At 45.6% G+C, this 14,099-nt stretch overlaps 1 protein-coding gene across 1 annotated transcript in view; it reads left to right on the top strand.

Moving 5' to 3' along the window:
• The window catches only part of NFX1 (nuclear transcription factor, X-box binding 1), a 100,679-nt gene that overhangs the window by 7,320 nt on the left and 79,260 nt on the right, over nucleotides 1-14,099 (top strand). Inside the window, exon 2 of the mRNA XM_056520900.1 lies at nucleotides 8,208-9,263. Coding sequence (XP_056376875.1) covers nucleotides 8,208-9,263 — 1,056 coding nt within the window. The remainder of the gene's footprint in view (nucleotides 1-8,207; nucleotides 9,264-14,099) is intronic.

Genomic DNA, 14,099 nt, shown 5'->3' with positions numbered 1-14,099 from the left:
ATAATGCTTTGTTGTCCATCATTTTTTCTAGAATCTGTGACAGACACTACTAATAGAACCACAAACACAAGTAAGGCCTAAAGCAGTGGGGTGAGTTATAATAAGAGCTAGGGAACCACCGATTATCGGTTTGGCCGATATTATCGGCCGATAATCACGATTTTGGGCATTATCGGTATCGGCAATTACCTTGCCGATAATGCACCGCCACCGCACCGCGTCGCACCCCCCACCGCACCGCCCCGGCCCCATTGCCCTCCCCATCCTCGGTTTTATAATTACCTGTTCCTGGGGCCCAGGATCAATGCTACTTCTGGCTCCTGCTGCGTCCTGCGTTACGCCGTGCGCAATGACGAGTGACGTGCGCGACGTCGCCGTCAGTGCACACAGTGACAGCTCAGGAGGACTCCACCGGAGCCAGATGTAGAGTGGACCCCGGGAACAGGTAATTATAAAACCGGGGAAGTGGGGAGGCAATGGGGCTGAGGTGGGGCGGTAGGGGGCGCAGAGCGGTGCGGCGGTTGGTGGGAGGGGGGGGTTGTCAGCGGTGATGGGACTCAGGACCCCCGGACAGGCAGGGGGAGAGAAGTGGGTGGCGGCGGCGCTCTATGGCACCGCAAAAGCCGCTGCAGTTCATTGATTTAAAGCACCCGCTTTAACCGGAATATCGGTAGAAGTTATCGACTATCGGCCCTAACCTCCACAGGGTGTTGGTATCGGCCCTAAAAAAACAATATCGGTCGATAACCTGTGTGCTTCTGCGTGGTCCCCCATCTCCCATTTAAGTCTATGGGAGTGGGGTTTTAGACGCTGACACCTAATGTTTTTTGCAGCAGAAATAATGTTTCTGCCGAAAAGAATCAGGCAGCTCTTAGCTTTGTGGACATGCCCTAAGGCTGGGTTCACCCATAGTATTTTGGTCAGTACTTTTTACCAAAAAAAGGAAGTTTGTTCAGAACACTGAAATTACCGTAGGTGCAAATGTTTCCATTAGGTATGTAGAAATATTCCGGTCGTGTGAACTTGTCCAGATCCAGGAAAAGAAGGGTCTTGGGGGAGAGCACCTAGGTTGAACAGATAAACCACGGACACTGGGTAACATAAAAACAGAATTTTTATTGAAGACGATGCGTTTTAAGTCTTTACAAAAAATGTACAACACACCTTTTTGTGTGTGTATGTATGTATGTATATATAATATATATATACACACACACACACACACACACACACACACACGCATGTCACTTTCATATAAGACCAGGCGACCAGGAGGAGCTACGTCACTGAGGTCAGAGTATCACATCCTGCTGGGTGTGTGTAAAAACATGAGAAAACATACATGACAGGATGTAATACTCCGACCTCAGTGACATAACTACTTCTGGATCCCCGGTCTTATTTGAAAGTGACATGCTTGTGTGTGTGTGTGTGTGTGTATATGTGTGTAGTACATGTTTTGTAAAGACTTGAAAAAGGAGGCACGAGTCTCTGAAACGCGTCGTCTTCAACAAATATCAATTTTTTTTATGTTGCCCAGTGTCTGCGGTTTATCCATTCCACCTCGGTGCGTGCCCCAAAGACCCTTCTTTTACTGGTTTCGGACAAGTGCGGAAGACCAGGATTATTTCTGCATTTCTACGCCCGCTTCGTTGGAACGTGTTTGGGTTGGTGGCAGCCTTCCAAATTGTTACAAGGCTTTCTTAAAGGGGTACTCCCGTGGAAAACTTTTATTTATTTATTTATTTTTTTTATCAACTGGTGCCAGAAAGTTTAAACAGATTTTGTAAATCACTTCTATTAAAAAAAAAAAAAATCTTAATCCTTCCAGTACTTTTTAGGGGCTGTATACTAAAGAGAAATCCAAAAAAGAAATGCATTTCCTCTGATGTCATGACCACAGTGCTCTATGCTGACCTCTGCTGTCCATTTTAGGAACTGTCCAGCAGGAAAAAATCCCCATAGCAAACATGCTGCTCTGGACAGCAGAGGTCAGCAGAGAGCACTGTGGTCATGACATCACAGGAAATGCATTTCTTTTTTGGATTTCTCTTTAGTATACAGCCCCTAAAAAGTACTGGAAGGATTAAGATTTTTTTATAGAAGTGATTTACAAATCTGTTTAACTTTTTGGCACCAGTTGATAAAAAAAAAAAAATTCCATGGGAGTACCCCTTTAAGGTGTTGAGCTCTTAGTTCAACCCACCCAGGTAAGCAATTTTTTCTGGCACTCCTTGACTTATTTTACCTGGGGTAACGGCACCAGGCAGTATTACCCCAGTTTAGTTTTTTTGTATATATTCTCCATTAGGTATGTGTCACGTGGCAGTTTTTTTTTTTTTTTTAAAGTCAAAGCCAGAAATGGATCCAACAGAAAGAAGTTAAAGCCCACTTTGGACCTTTGGCTCAAAAATTGCTATATGTGACAACAGCCTGTTTTTTTTTCTGTGTCAGTTCCATTCCTGTTTTTGGCTGAAAATACTGACCAAAATACTGCAAAATGTGAGCCCGGCCTTAGACTTATGTGAGCCCGGCCTTAGACTTATGTGAGCCCGGCCTTAGACTTATGTGAGCCCGGCCTTAGACTTATGTGAGCCCGGCCTTAGACTTATGTGAGCCCGGCCTTAGACTTATGTGAGCCCGGCCTTAGACTTATGTGAGCCCGGCCTTAGACTTATGTGAGCCCGGCCTTAGACTGGCCTTAGACTTATGTGAGCCCGGCCTTAGACTTATGTGAGCCCGGCCTTAGACTTATGTGAGCCCGGCCTTAGACTTATGTGAGCCCGGCCTTAGACTTATGTGAGCCCGGCCTTAGACTTATGTGAGCCCGGCCTTAGACTTATGTGAGCCCGGCCTTAGACTTATGTGAGCCCGGCCTTAGACTTATGTGAGCCCGGCCTTAGACTTATGTGAGCCCGGCCTTAGACTTATGTGAGCCCGGCCTTAGACTTATGTGAGCCCGGCCTTAGACTTATGTGAGCCCGGCCTTAGACTTATGTGAGCCCGGCCTTAGACTTATGAGATCCCTTAGGAGCTTCTCTGTGTGTTTCACACAGTGCAATGAACTCGTCCTCCTCCCCTCCATAGGCTTCTATGGGCATCATGAAGATAATCCATTAGTGAGCCTATTGTCTGTCAAGATTATTAGCAGTTTCTAAGCGAGAATAAAAAGGTTTAGGAAGAAGGAGGGAGAAAAGAGCTAGATAATAAATATATATATTTAAAAAGATTTGTATTTGCTTGTACTAAAATTTCTCATTTTCTATGTTTTGAAGCCTTTTTTTTTTTTTTTTTAACCCAGCTGTCAATTGCTTCCTGTATTAATACATTCTCGACCTGTATATTATAATATACAGTGGTCCCTCAACATACGATGGTAATCCGTTCCAAATGGACCATCGTTTGGTGAAACCATCGCATGTTGAGGGATCCGTGCAATGTAAAGTATAGGACAGTGGTCTACAACCTGCGGACCTCCAGATGTTGCAAAACTACAACACCCAGCATGCCCGGACAGCCGTTGGCTGTCCGGGCATCCTGGGTGTTGTAGTTTTGCAACATCTGGAGGTCCGCAGGTTGTAGACTACTGTAAGAGGAAGTTGTACACACCTGTCCCCGACGCTCCGGCAAGGCCTCTGCTTCCCCGGCATCCGCGCTCTCCGTCGCCGCCATCGCGTCGCTCCGCACGCCGCTGCTATTGGATGACGGGACGGCGTGCTCAGCGACGTGATGACGTCGACGGAGAGCGCCGATGATGCAGGGGATCCAGAAGAGGACGCGCCGGAGCCCCGAGGACAGGTAAGAGACATCACCGGAGCTCACAGGGCACCGTAAACGGCTATCCGGTGGCAGCTGAAGCAGTCTACACTGCCGGATAGCAGTTTATGCGATGGCCCCGACATACAAAAGCATCGTATGTTGATGCTGCCTCTGAGAGGCCATCGCATGTTGACATTATCGTATGTCGGAGCCATCGTAGGTCGAGGGGTCACTGTATTAGCAATGGTCATTCTATGTAGTATACAGCAATACTAGAAACCAAGATGATGTATAAACCCAGGAAGACCTCCTTTAGACCAAATTCCTTTCCGCTCACCTCCCAGTCCCATTGCAATCCTCCCAGTCCCATTCTAACAGAATGTGTTCTCTTACCTACCCTGATACACTGTAACAAACCCACTGTTAGTGTTAGCATACAGATTCATGCATTTCTCACCATGTGGAAGTGCCCAGACACCAAGGCATTATTGGCTGGGAGCACGCCGACAGTCTTCATGGTACATGAGTTATTTTCAGTCCCTGGTCCAAACAATGCTGTCAGCTCCAATCTCTATTGTGGATTGTAGATGATTAACCTTATCTACACTGATACACTGTAACAAACCTACAAGAGGAAACATTTTACAGCTTCTAAATGTAGATAAAAACTTTATGATGGCAAACAGAAATCTTGCAAATGCTGTGGAATTTAAATGAAATATTACCTAATGTAGTACATTACTGCAGGAAACTGTTCCCCCAGTATAATACTATAACATGCCGTAGCTTTATATGGGACAAGCATCTACATAAATCTGGCTTGTTTATATGGAAAATTTAAAGGTGTAATCTGGTGCGAATACATCTTATCCTCTATCCAAAGGATAGGTGATAAGATGCCTGATCGCGGGGGTCCCGCCGCTTGGGACCTCCGTGATCTTTCACGCAGCACCCAGTTACCATCAGCCCCCAGAGCATGTTCGCTCTGGGTCTGATAACTAGATCACGGGGCCAGAGTATTGTGATGTCACGGCTCCGCCCCCGCGTGACGTCACTACCTCGCCCCCTCAATGCAATCCTATGGGAGGGGGCGTGACAGCTGTCACGTCCCCTCCCATAGGCTTGCATTGAGGGGGCGGAGCCGTGACATCACAATACTCCAGCCCCGTGATCGGCAGACCCGGATGACTGCCGGGGGCTGATGGTAACGGGGTGCTGTGTGAAAGATAAAAGGGGTCCCCAGTGGCGGGACCCCCACGATCAGGCATCTTATCCCCTATACTTTCGATAGGGGATAAGATGTCTTAGCGACGGGGTACCCCTTTAAAGCATTGTCATTCCAAACAACTTTTGACAGGTTGATCAGACATATCAAAAGTTGTTGATCCCACCGGGTTTCACTCCTGAGACCTGCTGCGATCGTGATTCATTAGCTAAGGGAAGCGGGTGGCATTGTGCTCCACTCCGACCTCTTCTCTCTTATAGACATGTCAAAAGTTGTATTGAGTGACAGTTATGCATTAAAAGGCATAAAATTCTATGTGAGATCTGCGTCTGACATTCATGTGGTTAAGACAGGGATTCTTGAAGCGTTACTATCATTTGAAGAAAACGCTTTTGACGTGTTGTCCAGACATGTCTCTACTGACTCTGTCCTGAGACCGGCTGCAATCATGAGTTATAAGCAGGTGAGGTGTGTAGTAGCGCTCTTCACTAGCTGTCCGGCTGCCCAATATGACTGATAAACTAATTAGGGTTTGATTGACAACTGAGGAGTGAAGCACGACTTGCCGTGCACTTCAGGACCTGTACGATCCAAAGTTTTGACGTGTCTATATTTGCCAAATGTCATTTTGTTTTTTCAAATTTGCTGAAAAATCAGCAAAACCATCGAAGTCAATGGGAGAGTGCAGAATTCATAGCGGATTCTGTCATAGCATGGATTTTATCCTTGTGGACATTCCCTAAACATCTTCCTGCCCCATGATGAAAATGTATGATATAAAAGCCCCTCTATGGCAGAGGGCAGAGAAACTTTCGATCATAGACCCCTGTCAAAGCTTATCAGTAATTTGTCTTTTTGAAGCATGTTTGAATCGAGCCAAGTGCAAGGTTATCCTGGAAGAACACCTGCTTCTTTTTTACTCTTAGGGTACGTTCACACGTGCATATTTTCTGCTGCAGATTTGCTTCTGCAGATTTTGCTCCCCATTGAAGTCAATGGGCAGAAAAATCTGCATGTGTGAACGCACCCTTAGAATCGTTTTTCCAGCTGAACAATACTTCATGACACACAGCCAGTCAATCAAGGTGTGGGTGGAGGACCACCATATCAGAACCCTGTCATGGCCAGCCCAGTCTGTAGACCTAAGCCCATTGAAAACCTCAAGAATTTGATTAAAAGAAAGAAAATGGTCACAAGCCATCAAACAAAGCCAAGCTACTTGAATTTTTGTGCCAGCAATGTGACAGACTGGTGGAGAGCATGCCAAGACACATGAAAGCTGTGATTAAAAATCAGGATTATTACACCAAATTTTGATTTTTGAATCATTCAAAAAAAAAAATATTTCATTTTGTTATTTAAAAATAAATATGATTTTTTATTTTATTTTTTATTATATATAAATACACTAAATGACCACATTTCTATTTGGGATTTGGAAGTAATACACATACCTATGAATAGTAAAACCAGAGGTACTGAATTGTTTAGTGGTCTCTTGGGTTTAAAGGGGTACTCCGGCCCTGAGACATCTTATCCCCTGTCCAAAGGATAGGGGATAAGATGTCTCACCGCTGGAGACCCCCGCAATCTTGTATTCGCCACCCACCCGTTTGAGCTTCACGCCGCGGTGCCAGCTCACAAACAGCCGGGTGGCGACCACGGGGCCGGAGTATAGTGACGTCATGACTCCGCCCCGTTTGACGTCACCCCCTCCCCTGCTATGCAAGTCTATGTGAGGGGGTGTGACGGCCGTCATGCCCCCTCCCATAGACTTGCATAGCGGGGGGTGACGTCACACGGGTGCGGAGTCGTGACGTCACTATACTCCGGCCCCGTGGTCGCCACCCGGCTGTTTGTGAGCTGGCACCGCGGCGTGAAGCTCAAACGGGTGGGTGGCGAATACAAGATTGCGGGGGTCCCCAGCAGCGGGACCCCCTGCAATCTTGTATTCGCCACCCACCCGTCCTTGGATGGGGGATAAGATGTCTCAGGGCCGGAGTACCCCTTTAAGAAACTATAGTTTAGTATATGTACATCCCGTACTCACTAAGGGACTTTAAAGCAATCTCGAGACCTGAGCTTACTTCAAGTTCAGCCAGAAGTCACTCTAATGTCTGACATCAGTGATAATGATAATGCCCTACTTAGTAAATCAATAACTGAATGTGACAACCTGACCCCTGCAGGCTACAATGCTCCTAACTGCTGACTATAAGCAACTATTACTGCCAGCTCAACAGTTGGGGCACGCTAACCCACCTGAACCCTGTCGACCCCAACATCACCCTCCCATGTCCATTTATACTTTTTGGTGCCACAGTCAATGCTGACCATGACATAGTGGATTACAGAAGATGGGGGTCCATTTTTCACCCCACCCTGTGAATGTGACACCTGTTAAGGAATTATTGCAACCTCCTATATAGTCTCTGTAAGGCGGTTTTATAAGTTATGTCACATTTCAAGAAAGAAGAGACGAGTGCACGTACCCAAAAGGTCTAACTTTAGCTTTTGTTTATTGATCAGACGACATGCATCTAAGAAAAAATAATCCAACTATCCCCCATGTACGACGTGCAGAGCTAGTAATGACAACTCACCAAGGTGAAGATAGACCTTTTGGGTGAGTGCACTTGTGTCTTCTGGACTGTTATGACCACAGGTCTCTAGTTTCCCCACAAGTGTTTATCCAGCCTTATACAACCTGGTGTGCGCTTAGGAGACGTGGACAGTGCGGAGTGTTCTCCAGAAAAGGTACCATTTAGTTTGCTTTTACAGCTATCCTATGTATCTGCAGCTCTTAGCAGCAAATATAGCTGACAGATTCCATTGAAAGAGCACATGCACGCCTGTCGTGATCATAGGATACCTTGTCCTGGCCCTGTTTTGAGTTACAATTTAACCCATCTATTAAATGTAACTGTTTGAACCCATGAAATACAATGCTAAACCTTTCTATGTTTAAACTAATTTATGTCCCATATTTTTCCTTAATCTGGATAGATTTGCATTTATTAGGTAGACCCTTATACAATTCAATCAGTATGGCTTTGTGAATGCTCTGCGTTACTAATTTAGGATTGCAAATAAACAACCACATGGTGAGAGTCTCGTTTCAGTTCACAAATGTTCTTTTTACTAAAGCGATTATTATTTCTAATAAAGATCCCGCTCAATGTAAAGTATTGCCATTGTTCTTACATACTGTTCTTTGTTTCAGGTCTAACAAAGTATAACCCTGAGGCTGCAGACTTTGTCCCTAGAGAGCACCTAAATCATCACTCAAACTGGAGAAACCAGGGAAGAACTGAGAGCAATAGAAATTGGTCCAGAAACTGTAATATACCTTCCTCTCATCAGCATCCGCCACCAAGGGAGAGCACTCATGACAGTCCCTCTCAGAAAGTGCACTCCTACAACAGCTCTGCCAAAAGTAACACTGCAAGAGGCCAGCAAGGATCACCTGAACTCACAAACAAACCTGTAAAGAACCACAGCTTTCAGAATCAAAGGTGGCATCGGTCTAGAAGTGAGCGATCACACAATAGAAGGCAGCCTCTTTCTGATACATCAGGAAGATCGTTTGTTGGAACCACGCCACTTGGTGACTGGCGTATAAGAGCAAGAGATCCCAGTGATTTATGCTCATCGGAAAGTGAGAAAGAGGTTGGCAGTGCTGATAGTCGAGGTGCCAAGCCAAAGAGACTAACCCATGTGTCAGGGGGATCTCTCAGAGGACCTCGTGACAAAACAAAACATTCATATGACAGGGAGAAACGGGTAGCTCCAAAGCAAAAAACTGATGAGTTATTTGAAAACATTCCACCTCGAGACTTTGGGAAATCAGGGACACCTAAGGAGTACCATTATAAAACTAGACTTGATCGGTGTGATGGGGCAGCTGAGGACAAGCAGAAGCAACCCTCTTCCGGTAATAGGTCATCACGAGAACTCCTGGATTGGAAAAAACCTCATGATGATGTTCAGATATTTAAGCGGAATGAGGCACAGAACAGCAAGTTGTCCAGATATGACAAAAGCCAACCAGCAACATTTCCATCAAAGGACAAGAAGACTGATCGGGGTAAAGAGCCTTCTACTACTAACACATACCAAGAGCCAAAGTCTCGTGGACATCACTGGGCTGCCGATGGAGACAAACCTGCAGGAAGAAAGCATCCATCCCAGGGCCGTGCTTCTAAGTCATCTATGCAGCCAGGGTTTAGTAGACAATGGAAGAAACATGATCTACCAAAGAGCAAGGAAACACACACAGGTAATGTAGTCTCTTAAGGCTGCTTTCACACTATACTTTTACTCCTTTAAAAGATCCGCTATAAACTTCCGTTAGAAAACCCTTAAAAACGGCCGTTACAAAATCCCATTCATGTCTATGGCATTTTTTTGAATATCCGTTATCACCCGTTAAAGCCTATTATGAATAACGGACGTTATTTGTGACGGAAGAAAAAACATCACATGCACTAATTTTTCTTCCGTCAAAAATAACGGTCGAATAACGGCCGTTAAAATTTTAATATTGAAGTCTATGGCAAACGGGTGAGCCTTTAAAGGGGTAGTCCAGTGCTGAAAAACGTATCCCCTATCCTAAGGATAGGGGATAACTTTCAGATCGCAGGGGCTCCGACCGCTGGGGCCCCCCACAGTCTCCTATACAGGGCCCCGGCTTGCTGGCCAGATAGCGGGTTTCAACCACCGCACGACGTGGCGGCCGACACGCTCCCTCAATACTGCGCTATGGCAGAGCCGGAGATTGCCGAAGGCAGCACTCCGGCTCTGCCATAGAGTTGTATTGAGGGGGCATGTCAGCTGCCGCTACGTGCGGTGGTTAACACTCTCCCTTCCCGCGGGCTGCCGGGGTCCTATACAGGAGATCGCGGGGGGCCCCAGTGGTCGGTCCCCCGCGATCTGAAACTTATCCCCTATCCTTAGGATAGGGGATAAGTTTTTCAGCATCGGATATCTCCTTTAATGTCATCCGTTTGCACCCGGTTTATAATATCTGTTATTACTTCTGCTCATGCTCAGAAGAGGTGACATCAGCAGACTCCTGCAGTCCTGAGGGACTACTACTACTCCCATCATGGAAAGTGCTCATTTCCATGATGGGAGTAGTAGTTCCCCCAGCTGCGGGAGTCTGGCGGTGGCTGGGGAGGCTACATTAGTGTTTGTACTACTACCCCCATCATGGAACAGAGTCTGTTCCATGTTGGGAGTAGTAATACAGGGGATAAGGGATTGATTGCACTGGGTCTCACTTTTCATGCGAATCAGCAGTTATAAAGCAGGGGAGCAGGCAGCATGCTGCGCTCCCTTGCGATGTATATACTATTGTGTAAACTTTCATTTTTAAATCCCCCGCCGGGAACCCTGAATGGCTGATACTGAGGAGCCATTCAGGGCTCCCGGCGTGGTTTTTAAACTACTAGTTTGACCCCCAAATGTATGCCCCCCCCCAAATGCCTATTTATAATAATTAATTGGCCCCAGTGTGCTTATTTACCCTCCCGCTTCCTGCTCCTCATCTTCTTGGAGCAGGGCAGCAGCAGGACACATGTAAGCTTCACTCATTCACCCCCGCCGCCGCCCGACATGTACCTGCTGCTGCTGCCCTGCTCCTAGCGCAATCAGCGCACCGCCGGGACATATTCATTCTCTGCCTCTCATCTCCATACCCGACTGAGGGGGGGATGGGGGGGGGGGGGGGAGTGGAATAAAGATAAGAACACTGTCTCGGGAACCACCCAGTTTAGAAGCAAATCCCCATAGCAAACCTCTTCTAAACTGGGCAGATCCTGAGACACGTGTCATCAGAGAGCACTTAAACAGAAAAGAACAACTCAACTTCAGAAGCTCATAAGTGCTGAAAGGATTAAAGGGGTTATCCAGGAAAAAAACTTTTTTTTTTTATAAATCAACTGGCTCCAGAAAGTTAAACAGATTTGTAAATTACTTCTATTAAAAAAATCTTAATCCTTTCAGTACTTATGAGCTTCTGAAGTTAAGGTTGTTCTTTTCTGTCTAAGTGCTCTCTGATGACACCTGTCTCGGGAACCGCCCAGTTTAGAAGCAAATCCCCATAGCAAACCTCTTCTAAACTGGGCGGTTCCCGAGACACGTGTCATCAGAGAGCACTTAGACAGAAAATAACAACCTTAACTTCAGAAGCTCATAAGTACTTAAAGGATTAAGATTTTATATAGAAGTAATTTTACAAATCTGTTTAACGCTCTGGCACCAGTTGATTTAAAAAAAATAGTTTTCTACTGGAGAACCCCGATCACTTTTCTGCATTGCTACTCTCTATGTCCATTACAATTAAAGTGAAGTTCCGTGCAGGAGCCTTTTTGTGATGAATGGGACTCATGCAAGGGAATTTATCAAACCATTTAGACTGCTTTTTTTCTTCTAAGGCTCCTTTCACAATACTGCTACTGCCTGTCAGTATCGAGTCCGTTGGAAGATAGCAGGAGAAAAATTAGTGCTTGCAAAACGTCTTCTTCTCCCGCTATCGTCTGGCGGAATAACGGCCGCAATAACGGACGTCAGAGAATCCCATTCAAGTAAATGGCATCCTCTGTTCCCCTTTAGGCCCCCGTTGGGCTCCGTCACACACATTTTCTGTGACATTTCATTTAGAATGTTTAAAGGGGTCCCTGGGGGTCACGCCACTGGGGACCCCCGCAATATAGCATGCAGCACCCACCTGTATCTGCTTCCGGAAACGCTGGAGGTTCTGGCTCCCGACCACGGGGACGGAAGATCGTGACTTCACGGCTCTGCCCCCGTGTGATGTCACGCCCCGACCCCTCAATGCAAGTCTATGGGAAGGGGCGTGACGGCTGTCACGCCCCCTCCCATAGACTTGGATTGAGGGGGTGGGGCATGATGTCACACGGGGCGGAGACGTGACGTCACGATCTTCCATCCCCGTGGTCGGGAGCCAGAACCTCCAGCGTTTCCGGAAGCAGATACAGGTGGGTGCTGCATGCTATATTGCGGGGGTCCCCAGCGGCGTGACCCCCGTGATCAGACATCTTATCCCCTATCCTTTTGATAAAGGATAAGATGTCTAGGGGTGGAGTACCCCTTTAAATTTCCTGACCATGAAGTGTTCTTATTTAGAGCACTTTGTGCAGTGGTCACTGATTTATCACATGTGACTTTATGTAAAATGTTGCAAAAATGTTGCACACGCCAAATTTAGAAATGTTCACAGGGCCGGTTAACCCTTTGATAAATTTTGCGCACATCCATCACTTTCTCCGTGACATTTTGCGGACTAATACTGGTCAAAACTCACACCAGATTTGATAAATTCCCCTCATTGTGTTTCTTTACATGTTGCAGATTTGTCTTGCATTTTAGATCTTCTTTTTACCTAGGAAGTGTGAATGGCTGTATAACATTGTGTGAGTGCAGGCAATTAACCCTCAACACAATGGTGAGCTGTCCTCCGTGAGTTAATAGTCAGGTCTTTCTTGGGTTCAGATGCCAGTCACCTGTTCACATTGCTGTGCCATTTAATTGTAGAGCTGTCCAAGCAGCAATTTCCTAGTTGTAGACCTATAAAGGCGGTCTCCCACGTCAGAAAGAAAACACTTCAAAGAAACGAAAACCAGTTGCTACTGGATACGAGGAAATGCTCTGTTAGATCCATTCCGCCTTTCAAAAAAGGCTAACAATGCCATAACCCTATGCGTGTCAATGTGTAGCACAGTATTGAACCATTTTATGCAGTATTCCAGCTTATGAAATGTAATACAATGTATGATCACATATTTCTGTAACAAGCACAACCATGTAATGGCAGATCATTTGATGTATAGACCTGTTTACAGTGTAGGATACTGTCATTTAGCCTACTGCTATTCCTGCCAGAGGTCCCTTGCTCTCTGGTGGCAGCTTATCTTCTATTAGAACAAATGGTAGGCCTATTGAAATCCAGCATTCCTGATCCTTCCTTAAAGGGGTACTTTGGTGAAAAACTATTTTTTTTTTCTAATCAACTGGTGCCAGAAAGTTAAACAGATTTGTAAATTACTTCTGTTAAAAAAATCTTAATCCTTCCAGTACTTATCAGCTGCTGTTTACTACAGAAGAAGTTGTTGTTGTTGTTGTTGTTTTCTGTCTGACCACAGTGCTCTCTGCTGACACCTCTGTCCATGTCAGGAACTGTCCAGAACAGGAACAAATCCCCTTAGCAAACCTATGCTGCTCCGGCCTGTTCCTGACATGGACAGAGGTGTCAGCAGAGAGCACTGGGGTCAGACAGAAAAGAACAACTCAACTTCCTCTGTAGTATACAGCAGCTAAGTGCTGGTAGGGTTTTTTAATAGAAGTAATTTACAAATCTGTTTAACTTTCACTTGATCCGAAAAAATTGGTTTTCCACAGGACTACCCCTTTAAAGGGATACTCCAGCGCAGGACATCTTATCCCCTATCCACATGATAACACAGGGTAAGTGTCTGATCGCAGGGGGTCAGACTGCTGGGACCCCCCGCCATCTCCAGCCAGGCACCCCTGCTCTCATGGAGGGCTGTGTCAGCCATCGCTTCCTGTGGTGGTCGACAGTAATCTGTGTGTTGAGCGGAGGTCGCTCCATGCATAGGGAATAAGTACTTATCACTGAAGTACCCTTTCATCTGATGTTCAGCTAATGGGTATGGGTGTGCACCTTTTAGCTGTAGACTTAATATATTTACAGTATTATTTAAACAATTATTGGTCTGTCTAAATGCATGAAAATATCAAGTGTAAATCTAATAGTTTGTCATTGCATACCTTAAAATCATTGTTAGTGTCAGCAGTATTGGTCATGTGTCCTATATTGTTCTGCTAGAAGATAATCTGCATAATATATCACGTACGTATTCACATTGATTAGTCAATCATGTTACCTATTCAGGAATCCTAGGGCTTTGTCTTTGCTAACAATATGTTGCCATTGTCACTGTAGAACCAGAAAAGCTTTCAGTTTAGGAGCTGTTCATGATGTTCATGTTACAGCTGCTTAGATTACATAGTGTTACATATATGTCTTTTAAGAATAGCGAAAACACTCTGGACTTGTTTCACTTCACACGTT

The sequence above is a fragment of the Hyla sarda genome, chromosome 5 (genome assembly GCF_029499605.1).
Source record: "Hyla sarda isolate aHylSar1 chromosome 5, aHylSar1.hap1, whole genome shotgun sequence".
NCBI lineage: Eukaryota > Metazoa > Chordata > Amphibia > Anura > Hylidae > Hyla > Hyla sarda.
This window is presented reverse-complemented; position numbering and strand designations above follow the sequence as displayed.